We start from the raw sequence: 15,143 nt of genomic DNA, 5'->3' as shown, positions 1-15,143 counted from the left end.
GCGTCGCCGTTGCTCGCGTGCTCCTCCGCAGCTCGTGCGCGCCTCCGCCCTCGCGCGCGCCGGCGCCTCTCCCGCGTGCCGCAGCCTGCTCTCGCGAGCGCCTCCACCGACGGGGAGGCGGTTCTTCGTGGGATGCCAGGGTAGTGCTCCCAGGAGAAGGGCACGGAGTTTGTGCCGCGTTTGGGGAGACATTTGGGTCCGCCCTGTTTTGATCGACATAGAGTTGGACAAATTACTGCCCTAAACTGAATGGCATGGTATTTAATTTAATAAAATTATAATAATACTAAAATATTCAATTATGTGAATTGTCGAATTAAGTTTATACTATATCTCATCTTTAAATAATATGGATCACCATAAAAGAGCTCTAAGCCAATTGTAACCACTTGCGACTTGCAAGTTTTGTAGCGCATCATTCGCGTGGAGTAGCACTGAATTTTGATGTGATAACAAGAGCCTGCGTGGATCATCTTTCACCGGGTTACGACTCTTGACATACTAGAGTAGATCATGTTTTCACATGACAACAAGGGGCGATTAGCATCCCCGTAGGTGACACATTAGAGCTATAGGATAAAGATCCATTTTCTTCCACATTGATCCTTCTCAGTGCTGTAGTTCGACCTCCTCTATCCGTCTCCGTTCGACCTCCTCCGCTCACCCCCGCTTGTCGCCCTACTTCGCTCGCCCCTGCTTGCCACCCTCCTCCACCCATCTTCGGCAACACTCTCGCCACCAAATTAGCCGATGTCGCTCTTTGCTATGCTAATCAATCCGCCGCCACGCTCGCCCACCCACCGCCCGCCTGCCGACCATAGCACCGGCGCCATCACCTTACCGCACCGCCTTCAACCGTCAATCCAGCTACCGCCCCTAGCTTCCCTCTAAATCCGATACCCTAAACCACCCACCCCAAAACTCTCCCCTAATTATGGGTCCCGTGAGATCTCTCTTATTTTCATATACCTGGAATTTAGGAGATGTGGACAACAAAATATAGAACATTTGAGTGAGCACATATACCTCCAAGAATTCACACTTCTCTTAACACAGGCTGCCTTTTTTCAACCCAAAGAAGTTTCTCGAGACCACGGGATATCAGGTGTATGTGGGTTGGAGTATATACTGACTCGGATCTGCTTACATGTATTTACAATGATCGAATGGTAGCAGAGAATTACATGCGGAAAAGAAGTAAAAAGGACTATTTTATTATTAGCCATCTTTAAACCTACTGTTACAATTGAAGAAAAAATCAATCCACTGAAATATCTGTAGCGGAATAATTTGTCAAACTCCACCAGAGAAGAATATCGTATCACTATATCACCAGCTGGAATGTGGATGGCTGGAGGCGTGCATTGTTGGCCTAATGCTTCTCTTGTGTGCTGCTGCTGCCGTCACTTGGATGGCTAACCTGTCCATTGGCCAATCCATAGACATGCCCCATCTTTGTTCTTTTGGTCTCTAGGTATTTCCTGTTCTCACTGGTTATCGGCGTTATCAAGGGCACCCTACCCGCAATGCTTAGTCCATAACCCTTGAGACCGCTATACTTTGCAGGGTTATTGGTCATTAACTTCATTGAACGGACACCTAGATCCCCTAATATCTGCAGAGAAGCAGTAAAATGTCAGTGAACCTACTTTAGTACATCATAGAATTGCTTTATTCAGTCTGCTCGAGTATGCACGAGTTTCAGAACTGTAATAAGCATGAAAATCTTCTACATGTCTTTCGAAGCACTTTGATGTTGGAGCATTATGAGGAAACTCTATGTAAGTAAACGGTTTTAATTTACATGATACCAACTTTCTTTTATATGTAGTGTTTAACCAAAAAAAAAAACTCTTGAGTAGTGAGGTTGCATGATAAACTGAGAGATAATTCAGTCTTACCTGTGCACCAATCCCGTATTCTCGTGAGTCAACAGGAAGTCCTAGTTCCTCATTAGCTTCCACAGTGTCACACCCGTCATCTTGCAAGTTATAAGCACGGAGCTTGTGACCCAGACCAATACCCCTTCCTTCATGCCCACGGAGATAAACTAATACACCCCTTCCAGCCTTCTCAATCATCTCCATTGCCATGGCAAGCTGGTCACCACAATCACATCTTGCAGATCCAAAAATGTCTCCTGTAAGACACTCGGAGTGCACCCTCACCAAAATATCTTGACCATCACCAATCTCACCCTGTTGACCAATGAGTAAATGATACGTAGTTAGGCCAGGACTTATCAAACAGTAAATACCTCATCAAATTAATTTCTAAAGTGGACAAGTGGTAATTAATACTTGAGTGACTTACTTTCACCATTGCAATATGCTCAATTCCATCAATAACAGATTTGTAGCAGTAGGCACGGACATTGCCCCATCTCAAAGGCAAGCGTGCAACGGAAGCACGTTCAATTAGCCTGTCTCTTTTCCTCCTATATCTGTAACAGAAAAAAAAAACTGCTGTCACCATACCAATCGATACCTAAAAAATCACAGGCTATGCAGTTAAAAACAAAAAATTGCCAGCCATAGGGGGACTATATCAATCTGGCAACCATATAAAGTATTTCGTTTTGAATAATATGTACGTAAGATAGAAAAAAATCCATAGGCCTCTACCTGAAAATGCTATTCCAACATAAATTGGAAATAGGCAATATGCGTGGATCATATCAATAATCTAATAGAATTTTGTTAATCAGTAACAGCAAGCAGTCAGTGATCACATTGACATATGTCACAGCTAATTGCTGAAAGTGTTTCCTACTATCTTAGTGGCAACATGTCCAGCATCAGGAGCTGAAGCTTCTGTAATCTGTACTTACAACTCACCTAATCAAGTCAGCAATAGATATAATCTTCAGATTCTCCCTTTCAGCAAACACACATAGCTTTGGTAAGCGAGCCATGGAACCATCAGCATCATCCACAATCTCACAAAGGACAGCAACAGGAGGTAATCCAGCAAGCATGGCAAGGTCAACAGATGCCTCGGTGTGTCCAGCTCGTTTCAGAACACCACCCTCTCTGTATTTCAATGGGAAAATATGGCCAGGACGATTGAAGTCCTCAGGTTTAGAGTCAGGAGATGCAAGAGTCATGACCGTCTTTGCCCTATCTTTAGCAGATACCCCAGTTGTTGTGCCCTCTTTTGCGTCCTAAGAAGAAAAAATAACATAAATACATAGCTCAGTAGCACACAGCAAACATCAGAATAAGATAGACTAAATAAATATTAAGGCAAGTTTCCTAAATATTCCCATAAATCAATGAAATCAGCCAGCTACATGATTTGTTAACTTAGCAACATCCAAAGAATAACAAAATTAGCTCAATTTTAATATTCAATAGAATGTATGTGTTTCAAACTCATTGGAAAGGTAGGTGGCAGGAACAGTAAAGAAAGAGCGATTTTTTTATAGAAAAACAGGTTCCCAGGTTCCAATTTAGCAGAAGTGCTGACCAATAAGAGCTCAAATAACTAACAACCAGCTGTTCCAGAGTCTTGATATATACTCTTCTGGAATAGTTGCTCACTCCAATGAGAGTTATAACTTGCATATTTTATACATACTGATACTGAAGAAGTAATGTTCTGGTGAGGAATATAACAGGAAAGAATTTTGGTTTTGACATTGGTATAATTCAGGAAGGCTGTGTACAAAAAAAGTACAGCCAATCAATCAACACCATGATTATTTAAAACTCAGCATAGAAAAAATAGCAATGTTTGGATGAGTTATTTATTTGATAAGGAAACAAACGGTGAAAACAACAATGCTGCATGCACATACTTCTAACAAGCAACAAAGAAATTCTCTAAAATCAACACCAAAAGTTAATACAATAGCGGTGCCAAGAGAATAATGATGATTTTGCCATACCACTGTAACAGTGAAGGCAGTGCGTAGCTTCTCTTCATTTTGTTTTGTTGTAACCATCAAAGGAAGGTTCAATCTTTCCAGATCATCTTCTTTCATGCTGACACAAACAATTCCTGTCCCATGCCTTACTATAAAAGCCATAGCCTCTGGGGTAACCAAGGAAGCAGCCATTATAAGGTCACCTTCATTTTCCCTCGATTCATCGTCAACAACAATCACAAGCTTCAAGTATGAACCAAGGTTAGCAGAGCATTAGATCTTACTACAAAATATCATAAGTGAATTGTTAAGATGTACTAACTTTTCCTTGTCGTATGTCCTCAATGGCATCTGCAATTGATGCGAAGCCCTCTGTCGGGCTGTCCAAATCAAATTCAGTGTCTGTGTCGTCATCTGAGAACTTGTCCGCAACACGTGTCAAATTAGCTGAAAGGATTTCTGGCACAATCATGGAATCCATCGGGAGTACTGGGTCAGCAATCGGATGGTCCTGGCCATGAACAGAAGTGCTCTTTGGCAACAGTGTGTCACCATTCCCAGAGACACTGCCGGCTGGATATCCGCCGTCCCTTTTCAAGGATGATGCTATTCTCAAGCCAGCTGATTTCACTTTGGCATTATTTGAATTTGCTGTGAAAAAACTGTAAACTGCCCCCTTTGTCTCCTTGGAGACACTGCACCCATTCATGAAGCGCACACTGCATTGGCACAAACAGGAGCGAACAGAAGCATAGAAATCATTATCAGGCCAACCAAATCAGCTCATTATCAGCCCACCCAAATCAGCTCAATTGTGTGAGTAAACGTTAACATTTGTTGCAAACATTTTTCTCTAGCTCAGTTCCAACTGCCAAGTTAACTCTCTGTTTTCCTTTTTCAGGAAAAAGGAAGTTTACTCTTTTAGCATCCGTGTCCAGTAAAAGAAAAAAGGGAAAAAACATGTTTGTAATCTTACGACAGAACTGCAATGGCAGTAATCTGCTTGCTCGTCAGCTTACTCATAAATCAACCCAGACAGTGAGATTAATTAAGTTAGTGTACACTTTGTCATCTGTATCAAGCATTCAAAAGCGTGGCTCCGCGAATCGATCTTTGCGCGCCAAAGCGGACCAAACCGAAAGGAATCCGCGGACAACGCGTGGAAAAGCATGCGCGAGCTGGGGGAGAAGATGGCGCAGGGAGGAAAGAGTTCTTACGGTTGGCGGCTGAGGGCGGCGACGGATGACGACGGAGGCGCAATAGAAGCCATCCGGATGCTCCCCCTCCACGAGAACAAGACAACCTGCAGTCACATCGCAGAGCACCGGATTTAGCAATCGACATATGCAATCGCCAAATTACTCGAATCCCAGTAAAAAAAAAACGAAGAGAAAGCCGCGCGGAAACGCAAGATCTGAGGTCAGGGTCGAACGATTCCTCGCTCCGCAAAGCTTATCAGACGCGCGAAACCAGTTAGCGGGGGCGTGAATGCCTTACCGTTTCCCGGCGACGGCGGCGATTAGGAAGAGAGCTTGGGCTTTGGTCCTGGTTTGGTTGGGGTGAGTGATTAAGGACGGGGTTGGTGCGGCTGGAAGAAGACGCGAGAGACAGAGCGGGTAATCTATATGGATAAGAGGTGGAGCAATTTTAGGTCAAACTAGTTTGATTGGCGCGCGTATGTCACGCTTATTTTTTTTTCTGTGTAGATCACGATAAAAAAAACTAAAAAATTAAATTCACAAATTTTATACATTTCAATATTTATTTATAAAATTATTAATATTAAACATATTAAATTAATTATAGAATACTTTTATTCATACACATAGTTTTAACATGTTGGTGAAAGTAATACTAATTTAAAAAAATTTGTTTCATATTTTTTAAGTTTTAGATGTTTTTCTTTGCATTGTAGATTTTTTCAGCTGATTTATTAATATAACTAATATTCATTTCGATATTTTTCTAGAATTTTTGAAATTTTATTTTACATATGTATGTATATATGTATATATATACATATACATATATACATATAAGGTACGTATACGTACTAAGGCTACTGCTACAGTAGCAGGGCCTCTGAGAGGCCTCCAATTCTTCCACGCTTAGAATATAGTATTGATTAATATAGCTACTGTTTAGGTAAGTTATATATATATACACACGTGTGTGTATATATATATATATATATAATTTTTTAAAATTTTAGAAAAATAGGAAAGAAATAATAGTTATATTGATAAATTGGTTGAAATAATCTAAAATGTATAGAAAAATATCTAAAACTAGAAAAATGAAACAAATTTAATTAGATTTGTATTACTGTTGTCTACCTATTAAAATTATATACATACATAAAAGTACCACTGTTTTTCTATAATTAAATGAATATATTAAATATTGATAAATTTATAAATAAATATTGAGATGTCTAAAAATAATAAATCTAGTATTTAAATCTTCTTTTATTATATTCGGTGCAATAAAAAAAAGGAACAATCCGCCTAGTTTATATTGTGCGCGCCCGGTTGCTGGATTTCGGGTAGGCTGGGCTAATCGAGCCCGGATGCGTCCAAACTAGTCTGGTTCTTGTAATCTGTCTCCGGGGTCGGGTCCGGTGCGGGGCTGGACGTGTACAAGTTGGGTTTTTGCTCTTCTTTTTCTTCTGTTTTCAGCGCTGCACGGTTCACCGATCTCAAAAGGAGATCTAGTTTTTAAGTTCCCCTTTTCCACGAGTCATTGCTGCCTCAGCATGCTTCCCATTCCCACTTTGAAGAGATAATACAACAGCCGCGTGCACTGAAAAGTGCAGAGGATTGGATAATCTTTATTCTTTTAAAGAAGAAAAGAAATAATTTTTGATTTCCTTAATCTTCTTTAGTCTTTGCTTAAACCTAAACTCCGAAGCCCGAACAACATCCGGGTCTGAACATAGACGCCATGCCATCACATTGCGCATCCGGTAAGACTAGCTCCCACGACTTTCCTTCGGGGATCGAAATCCCATCGTGAGAGATTTTCGTTTCTTTCGGCGTTTCAACGGTTTTTTTTTACGGTTCACTTCACAACAAGATTCTCAAGATTATTCTCTTTAGGACGAGATTATCTCCTTTTCCTCCACAATTCTTCTTGAAGGGAAACTGTTGAAAATGAGATAAAATGAAAAAAAAATTGTTGAAAATAAGATAAAATAAAAAGAATAAGAACGAAAAAGAATAAAAAAGAATAAAATGAAGAAAATATGATTATAAATGATCTAAACAGAGGCCGGAGCGGGGCCCAACGCGGCTCCGTTTCGTTCCAAGCAGGCATGGCGGAGAGGAGTGGAAGTCGGCTCAAGCCACTGGATCTGGATGAGATTTGACCCACCCAAGTGGCCGAATCTGACGGTGGGCCCATAGAACTGCCCGCTTTTGTTTATCTTTTCTCCCCCACGCACCTTTTTTTTCTCGAAACGTGTGATTGGAACCCGGTGACGTCGACGCTTCCGCCAGTTTATAGTTTGGAGGATAATCTCAACGTTCAAAAAACATATAGTAGATAATGCTACTGTAGCACACGCCGTCACGTCAGATGTCAGCCAGTGAAACTTGTTCAGCTGGCCGTGCCCACGAAATTTGTTCCTCTTTTCCTCTCGCCGCACGATCATCACAAAAAATTCGAACCACACGTGACATACTAGTAGTACAATGCAGCGTGCACGCCCATAACGGATCCATCATCCATCCATGTGATCCACACAAGAGACCGGGCAAAGGGATAAGTCCATAATGCACTCGGTACCATGCCGGCCATCGGCGCTCCCATGCGATGCGAGATACGCCTGCGTGACCCCATGACATTAGATAATTCAGAATTTCAGATATACAGGTGGTCTCTGTGGACAAAACGGAAGATCGATCACCTAGCCACAAAAATGAGAGAGAGGAGAGAAAGATGCTGGCGATAAAAGACGGTTCGGGCAGACGAACCAATCTCTGAAGCTCCACTACGAAGACTTCTGTGGTAATCGCATTCTTCCTCTGCCCAAAAGGAGATTCTCCATGTCCACGGTGCCGGCTGCGCTCAATTCAGTTTGACCTGGTGGCGTCCAGTCTCACCCCCACTGGTTTCCTGGATAGTCGTAGGAGTCCTCATTTGAAAAGTAAATTTTATAAAATCTTATCTTATAAAAGATTTTATCTCCTGTAATAATATATGTTCTCACTTTATCTTTTTTTTAACTCAGTCATTAGATCACAGGATAGATAACATAGATGATATCTCGTAAGAGTCTTTCTAAATATGATTTTATAGAATTTATTTTCCCTCTATAGAATTTTTTTTTTATATAAAATCTAATCTTTCGAAAACCCGTTTCCCTTACGCAACACGTATCCTTTACTCTCTGGTATACACACACCAACCGTTAAATCAAAAGTTAGAGTCTCACGAAGTCTTTCGGCGGGGCCTTATAAGATTTCCAAACCCCTCTGCAGGCTGACTCCGGCGGCAGCGTCCCACCAGTCGGTCAAAAAGGCCCTTCCCTCCGGTCATGGGCTGGTCTGCCGGGGAATAAGCAATATATCGATGGGCCCGAAGTGGCGTCCGTTCAGCCCAGAAGCGCCCACCCCACAGGCCCACACCGTTCTGCCGGGACGATCCGTGTACTCCGCGCCCCAGCCAAATGGCGTGCCGCTCCCGCGAGCCCGCCGTCCGATCCGTCTACCCAAAACACACACGCCTATCCTACCCGCCGTACGCTCCAACCGAAACACGGCCGTCGCGTTCCCCGGCTCCCACCTCCGCCGCGGTTAGCCGCCTCGTTGGTTTGGGCGAAGACCGAGGAATCCTCTCTTTTCTCTGTCTCTCGCTGCAGATTCGGGAGGGAAGGAATCGGGCGAACGCGCGAGACGAGAGGTGAGCCGCCGCCGTCCCGCCTCCTTCCCTTTTTGGCTGTCTCCGGCCTCGTGGGCTCGCGGTGATGTCGTTTACCCGCGCGCCTGTTGGGGGTTAGGGTTTCGTTCGAATCGTCTGGTGCGACCGACGGATGTTGGGGTAGCATGCTGCGGCTCGTCGCTCCCTGTTTTGCTCTGCCTACTTGCTAACTCTCGCGATTACATGCGATCGGTCCTTTAATTGGTGGTTTCAAATATCAGCGTGGCGGTTTAGATTAGCATGTGCATTGTTTTAGGGTAGTTGTAATCTCCGATTGACTCGATTCCGCTTTGTTTTTGTTCTGGTCGTTCTCGATGATTGGGTTGGAGATTTTTGTAGTTTGTTGGCGTCTGGGGACTGTATGTCTTCGTGGGTGCTAAATTTGGCTTCATATTGAAATTGCACTCTAGGTTTAACTCCTGTGTAATCGGTAGTTTCTGCCATTCTGGGGCTTGCGGCATTGTGCTGCTATTCTTGTTTAACTTCAAACGTTTGATGCGGTTTGTGGTGTCTATTCCGTTAGTTGTTCATGTAGAATTGCTAGAATCACCTTGGTAGAAATCATTTTAATCTTGAGTAGAGCTTAAGATAACTTGATGTTGTTCTGTATGCGCTTTGATCTGAGTGTATGATCTTTTAGCAATTTGGATAGGACACGATATTTTTTTTGTGGGGATCGTGGATATTTTGAAAAGGTTGGTGCAGTATAGACCCTTGATCCTGAGTTACAAATTTGCATGCCATTGAATGTGAGGTTTGTTGAGGTCATTATTGGATGAAAATTCTGAATGCTTTGTGAGGAAATTAGCTTTGCAATTTTGGTGAAACAAAAAAGGGGATTGCTGACTGGGCATATTTGTGGTGTTGACTAGGCAATGACAAGTGCTAAAGTATGTAACTCGATATTCTGGTGAATCTTATATTTACATTTATTGCTTGGTGTCCCGCTGTCCTCTGCATCTGTGCTTAATTGTTGAAGTTGCTTCAATACATTGGCCATGGTGAAAGATGTTTAGATTTTCTTTAATGTCATAACCATACATTGGCTATGCTCGATGGAGCTATTCACCGTGATGGATTGAGGCACAAAAGATTTTACACATCGTTTGGTGTGTGTGTGTGTGTGTGTGTGTGTGTGTGTGTGTGTGTGTGTGTGTGTGTGTGTGTGTGTGTTTCAGATTGTCTTAATTGTTCTCAGCATCGTTGGCAACATCTTACTGCTGTTGCTTAAGACAGTTCATGTAACACTACTGTTGCTACTGAAAACAATGCATATCTATAAATTTGATTTTGTGCATAACCAAATAAGATATGCATTTAATCCTTGTTTGTGACTGCAAAAGCATAACTACCTGTTTCTAAACAAGTCTTTTTGTGGCAAGCTAACTCTAATGCAGGGTGAGGGTTATGGAAAAATAGGTACTGGTGAATTTGTTGGACTTCCCCTGTTTTTATTTGAAAAATGCAATCGTCTTCAGCTTTACAAATGATGTAATGATTTTCATATTCATGAATTCATCCTGTCTGTAACATCTGTATACATCATATGATTATGTAAAATAGTAGCTTGTGAATAGACAAAACCTGTAATGCTAGAAGGAGAAAATCCCTTCTGTGGCCTTTTAGTTTTAGCCATCCATGATTCATTTGATTGTTGAGTGACTATTATTACTGTCTACGCATGCAGCTTTTATACTTTATGTCTTAGGTGATATATTGCTGTTAGAAATCCTTGTCTGGTTGTATTTGAGACCATGTAACAGAGTATTGTGCTATATCGGTAATTGCTTCAACAACAACAAAATAAAGAGCGCAATTATGTCTTGATAGTTTGTTTAGGTTCATTTAACATATTCTGGGTGTAAAAATCCTTTCACAACATTGTTCTTTGTGATTCTACATGCCTGACTCTTTTTCCCCCCTGAAAATTTTGAGGCTTTAAGCACGATCTATAGCAGGAGTTTTATTGTAGGTTCTCATTCCAAGTTGCAGTTATTTAATAATTCAGTTTTCTTTGTAGGACATCATTTGCTAGATGGCACGCACTAAGCAGACCGCTCGCAAGTCAACTGGAGTAAAGGCTCCTAGGAAGCAACTCGCGACAAAGGTTTGTGATTGAGAATTTGTAGCATGAAGTTCCTTTTAGTGTATGTTTCTGTAATGCACTAGGCAATAAATTTTGTTATACAAAACTGATTGTTGATAAAGAACCTTCTGGTTTTGCTTTGACAGGCAGCCCGTAAGTCTGCACCAACAACTGGAGGAGTCAAGAAGCCTCACCGTTAGCACCCAGGGACTGTTGCTCTTCGTTATGTGCAGCATAACATTCTTCACTTGATACTAGAAATCTTTGGCTTGAAGATGCCCTTCATCCAGTGATCTCATATGTCCCCCCTCTAGTGAAATCCTCAAATATCAGAAGAGCACTGAGTTGCTGATATGGAAGCTGCCATTACAAGGGATTGTTAGGGAGATTGCTCAGGACTTCAAGGTGAAGCCACTAATCATATCATGCATGCCATTTATACATTCAAACAAACCAGAGTTCATGTTACTTTTGCTGAGTTTATTTAGGAGGTTGTCCTTGCTTGTGTTGCCTGAATTGCTGTGCAGACGGACCTGCGTTTCCAGAGCCATGCTGTGCTTGCTCTGCAGGAGGCAGCAGAGGCCTATCTGGTTGGTCTCTTCGAGGACACCAATCTCTGTGCCATCCATGCTAAGCGTGTGACAATCATGCCCAAGGGCATTCAGTTGGCAAGGAGGATCCGTGGTGAGAGGGCCCAATCTGTTCCGGTAGATCTTAGTGTGTTTGTCTCGGCACAGTGTTTTGTGTTGAAAGTACTCTACTGATCACGATCAGTTTGACTCAGCTGTAGTGCTGTAGTAGCATGTCGGGTGGTTCGTATGTTAGGAACTGATGTGGTTTTAAACTGATGTCGGTGTCGTGATGGATGTGTGTCTATCCTGGTCTAACTATGGATGTTATCTCCTGAACTGTTGGTGATTTATTCTTCTAGTGCTTGCTATTATTACTTACTGCTTGGTACATTTGATGATCCGGTCCTTGTGCCTTAGCGAGTTGCACGGTGGCGTTGTTCAGTGCATCAGCCTGCCCTTCGTGCCGCATCTGATGGTCGAATTTCCTTTGTGAAGCGCAGTTTGCATTGCCCGCTGCCTCGCGCAGCTTGCCACTGCGGTAGCCGTTCGCGTCTGCACGCTGGGGCGATGCACGTTCTCGTGGCGCTCTCCGCCCCAGCTGGTAGGAGTAGCGCTCCCCGGGGGCGGGGATGCATGGATCCATGCGCCTTGCGTTGGCCCAGCTGGCCGCTGCCGCTCGGCATCAATTGGAACATGACATAGCGAAAGGATAGCGAAAGAGGAAGGTTCCCAAGCAAAGATTTACAACTTTGCAAGTGGTGTCCCTAATCCGCGAAGATTACAACTAGCTGGCATGGCACTTCTAATAAATAAATAAATAAATAAAAACACTGTTGTCAGTCCGTTTTACTAGTGACTTTCTGCCTTGACGTGGCACCATCTGCTTTACTGTTTCTCTTTCCGTCCTTAACGGACTATCATTATGCAGCGCTCGTGCCATTACTTCCACAAAAACAAGTGCACGTTAGATTGCTCGTACTACTAAGCACATTGCTTTTCGATAATTAAATGGAACTGTTGAACAGAGGGCTCCTCGGAAGCGACTCGAGGAAGGCGTCCAACTGCCCCCCGCCCGTCCTTGTAACGAAGGAAAGGCTGCCATAATGTGCTGTCTGTCGTTCGGTCAGTCAAATTGCGTGTGTTTCTTCTTGCCATTCTGCAGATCGATCTGATCTTTCGGAAGCCTGCTCTCCGGCCATGAAGCAGCAGAGGCTAGAGGAAGACCCGTTCCCACGATTTGTTAATTAGTTAATACTTATAATATAACAATTACAGTATCGTAGTTAAATTTTGTACATAAAAATTAACATTCCGAAAATAAAAAGTTACAAACTATAATGCATATTACAAGCATGTCTTAACGACCAACAAAACACATCGGAAAACAAAATCTCAAGACATAAGCAGCAAGGGTACAAACGTGAGTTTTAAAACTACTCTTCATCATCTGCTTCACCTCCAGCGAAGTCGACACCGGCTTCTTCATTTGGATAATAGCAAGAGTGAGTACGGAAGGTACTCAGCAAACCCTATACTACTTCAAGGTGTTAATAGATGCATAAACGGAGTGATTCAAGGATAAGACTTTATTGTTTAGTTTTAAGCGTAAAACAGTTTATACAGGTATCCAATTTTATGAACTATGATTCACTTCAGAACATTTTAAATAGTTCAAAACTAGGTAATAAGTTATATCTAGAGTTTTTAAGTCCTAGGAGGGGCTATACCTTACTCCACAGTCTATCATCATCTTTAGTGTACCTCTAGTACAACACAGTTTCTGATGGATTGAGCTAGGAACCTCATTATACGGATATCTAATCCACACACTCACTTATCAAGACACACGCATCAAATATCTATTCAAGTGTGACCATGCATTCGTATGTCTATGATCGTGGACACGGCTATTCGAATAGGTTTATACTCTGCAGATGTTGTACACTATATCCACATAATATGCTCAGCTTCCAATCGTTGCAAACGGAGGAGCGAATCATACTGAGACTCTCCTATCACCTTTCCTGCCAGGTTTTTCTACGAGATTTACCCTCAAGCGTCAGAGTTTATGTACTGAAGGCCAGTCCCCTTTTTAAGCCTAGGCCGGTACTAGAAACCTCCCAACAAAGGGACAGATGGTCATTTAACTGCTCGCTACTCTCAGCCTCCTAGTATGATACCCAACTCAGTCTGGTGAAAGAAAAGTCAAGTCCTGTCCATTCAGAATGCATGGTTGCACGGAGGTGGCTAGGCACGATGGTGCAAGATTCGGTCCTTAAGCGGTCAGGGCATATATCTTTTGGCAATGAACACCACAGAGGTGACTCAAGCCCCCGGAAGCATCCTCATCCAGAGGGAAAAAATGGCCTGCAGCGAGAAATCCACGGCAGGGTGCACTGGGAAGCTTGCCAGAGTTGGGATTCCGACGGGGTTTCACGACGGGAAGTCGATGCCGGGCTTCTACGTGGTATGACGGGTGCGGCGGGGAGCTCATCGACGGCGCCCGACGATGAGATCAACGCCAGATGGCTGTCGAAGAGGGGACACTGGCATGGGAAAATTTGGGCCGTACCTCCCTTGCACTGGGAGGTGCCAACCTGCAAAGGAAAGAGGCCTAGTGCCACAACATAGAGCAAAGGCGCGCTGGTGGCGGACAGTTTCATGGTGGCGGAGGTAAAATGCTACGGCTACATGCGGCTATGCGCGAGAAGGAGCTACGGGGATGCCTACATGCTATCTACGCGGCCTTAAGGGGGCTCTGGAAGGCTCACCAGCATTGAGACGGCGAGAACTGGAAGGTGGCCGACAGAGCGAAGATGTCGAAGCGGTGGAGCAACTTGGTCTTCTTGCGTGGGAGGCTCCCGTCGGGCCTCTGGCGAATGAGCAGTGGCACAGGGATGACATCAAACTCCTAGAACTCCTCGGCAGCACATCGACGGCGGCTCGGTGATGGCGAAGCTGTGGCAAAGAGAATGGGCGCAGTGGCGGCGAAATGGGAAAAGGGGGAAGAGAAGGAGTCGGGTTCGCTATTTATAGACGGAAGATGGGAGAGAAGTGAGCAGAGAGAGACGATACGGCTCGTGATGGCAGGCGGCATGGGCAACAGGCACGGTGGCGAGGTGGCAGGACGGCGCCCATCATTTTCCTAGGGCGTGGGTGCTCTGCGCCATCAATGCACATGCACGGTTGCGGAAGTCGCGGGTGCCAGGGGCTTTGGGTTGCAGGAGAGAGAGAGAGAGAGAGAGAGAGAGAGAGCTGAGAGAGCAGGAAGGGAGCAGGAGTGCACGTCTGGACGGGTTAGAGAGGCAAGTGGCTCGCTGGCCATCACTGTGGCAAGAGACAGCGAGGCGCGATGCTGGGTCATGCTGGAGGAGAGGGAGGAAAGGGCGCACGCGAGCGACGACGGATGGCAGACACTTGGACGGCCGAGCGCGTACAGACGTGGGCGAGTAATTAATATTATATTACAAGTTCTTAAGCATGCAACAAGTTATCATAATTTACAACAAAAAAGAGCTAGGAGGAGACTAAAACCTACTCAACTCCTAACCAGCAAAAGAACTAAGCAGCGAAAGACTAAAAGCTATACAACAAAAAGGGGATGGAGCCATATGCCCTTAGGCTCCATCACAAAAGCACGACTACCCAGAGTAAGATACACTACTCTTACCCACCACCTGCATCGGCGGGCACGAAG

The 15,143-nt window shown here is 43.8% G+C and overlaps 2 protein-coding genes across 2 annotated transcripts; one reads left to right on the top strand and one right to left on the bottom strand.

Annotated features, from left to right (window-relative positions):
* Nucleotides 1–1,099: 1,099 nt before the first annotated feature.
* On the bottom strand, nucleotides 1,100–5,524 carry LOC133921913 (probable bifunctional riboflavin biosynthesis protein RIBA 2, chloroplastic). The gene is made up of 8 exons (XM_062367010.1): nucleotides 5,366–5,524; nucleotides 5,086–5,171; nucleotides 4,191–4,587; nucleotides 3,890–4,111; nucleotides 2,838–3,163; nucleotides 2,314–2,443; nucleotides 1,902–2,198; nucleotides 1,100–1,615 (listed from the first exon to the last, which is right to left on the bottom strand). Exons 2-8 carry the CDS (start codon nucleotides 5,136–5,138, stop codon nucleotides 1,373–1,375), a joined length of 1,668 nt encoding a protein of 555 aa, XP_062222994.1. The 5' UTR covers nucleotides 5,139–5,171; nucleotides 5,366–5,524; the 3' UTR covers nucleotides 1,100–1,372.
* Nucleotides 5,525–8,341: 2,817 nt separating this feature from the next.
* On the top strand, nucleotides 8,342–11,817 carry LOC133923018 (histone H3.3-like). Its single transcript, XM_062368492.1, has 6 exons — nucleotides 8,342–8,770; nucleotides 10,809–10,895; nucleotides 11,021–11,073; nucleotides 11,108–11,110; nucleotides 11,150–11,279; nucleotides 11,402–11,817. Exons 2-6 carry the CDS (start codon nucleotides 10,824–10,826, stop codon nucleotides 11,636–11,638), a joined length of 495 nt encoding a protein of 164 aa, XP_062224476.1. The 5' UTR covers nucleotides 8,342–8,770; nucleotides 10,809–10,823; the 3' UTR covers nucleotides 11,639–11,817.
* The last annotated feature ends 3,326 nt before the right edge of the window (nucleotides 11,818–15,143 follow it).

Source organism: Phragmites australis, chromosome 6 (genome assembly GCF_958298935.1).
Source record: "Phragmites australis chromosome 6, lpPhrAust1.1, whole genome shotgun sequence".
Classification (NCBI taxonomy): domain Eukaryota; kingdom Viridiplantae; phylum Streptophyta; class Magnoliopsida; order Poales; family Poaceae; genus Phragmites; species Phragmites australis.
This window is presented reverse-complemented; position numbering and strand designations above follow the sequence as displayed.

Coding starts and splice junctions, on each gene's coding strand:
- LOC133921913 (XM_062367010.1), bottom strand. CDS start 5,138: ATGGCTTCTATTGCGCCTCCGTCGTCATCCGTCGCCGCCCTCAGCCGC. Junction 4,112..4,190: donor AGGACATACGACAAGGAAAA/GTTAGTACATCT, acceptor TCATACTTGAAG/CTTGTGATTGTTGTTGACGA. Junction 2,444..2,837: donor TCTATTGCTGACTTGATTAG/GTGAGTTGTAAG, acceptor TTTCTGTTACAG/ATATAGGAGGAAAAGAGACA.
- LOC133923018 (XM_062368492.1), top strand. CDS start 10,824: ATGGCACGCACTAAGCAGACCGCTCGCAAGTCAACTGGAGTAAAGGCT. Junction 10,896..11,020: donor GGAAGCAACTCGCGACAAAG/GTTTGTGATTGA, acceptor TTGCTTTGACAG/GCAGCCCGTAAGTCTGCACC. Junction 11,280..11,401: donor AGATTGCTCAGGACTTCAAG/GTGAAGCCACTA, acceptor ATTGCTGTGCAG/ACGGACCTGCGTTTCCAGAG.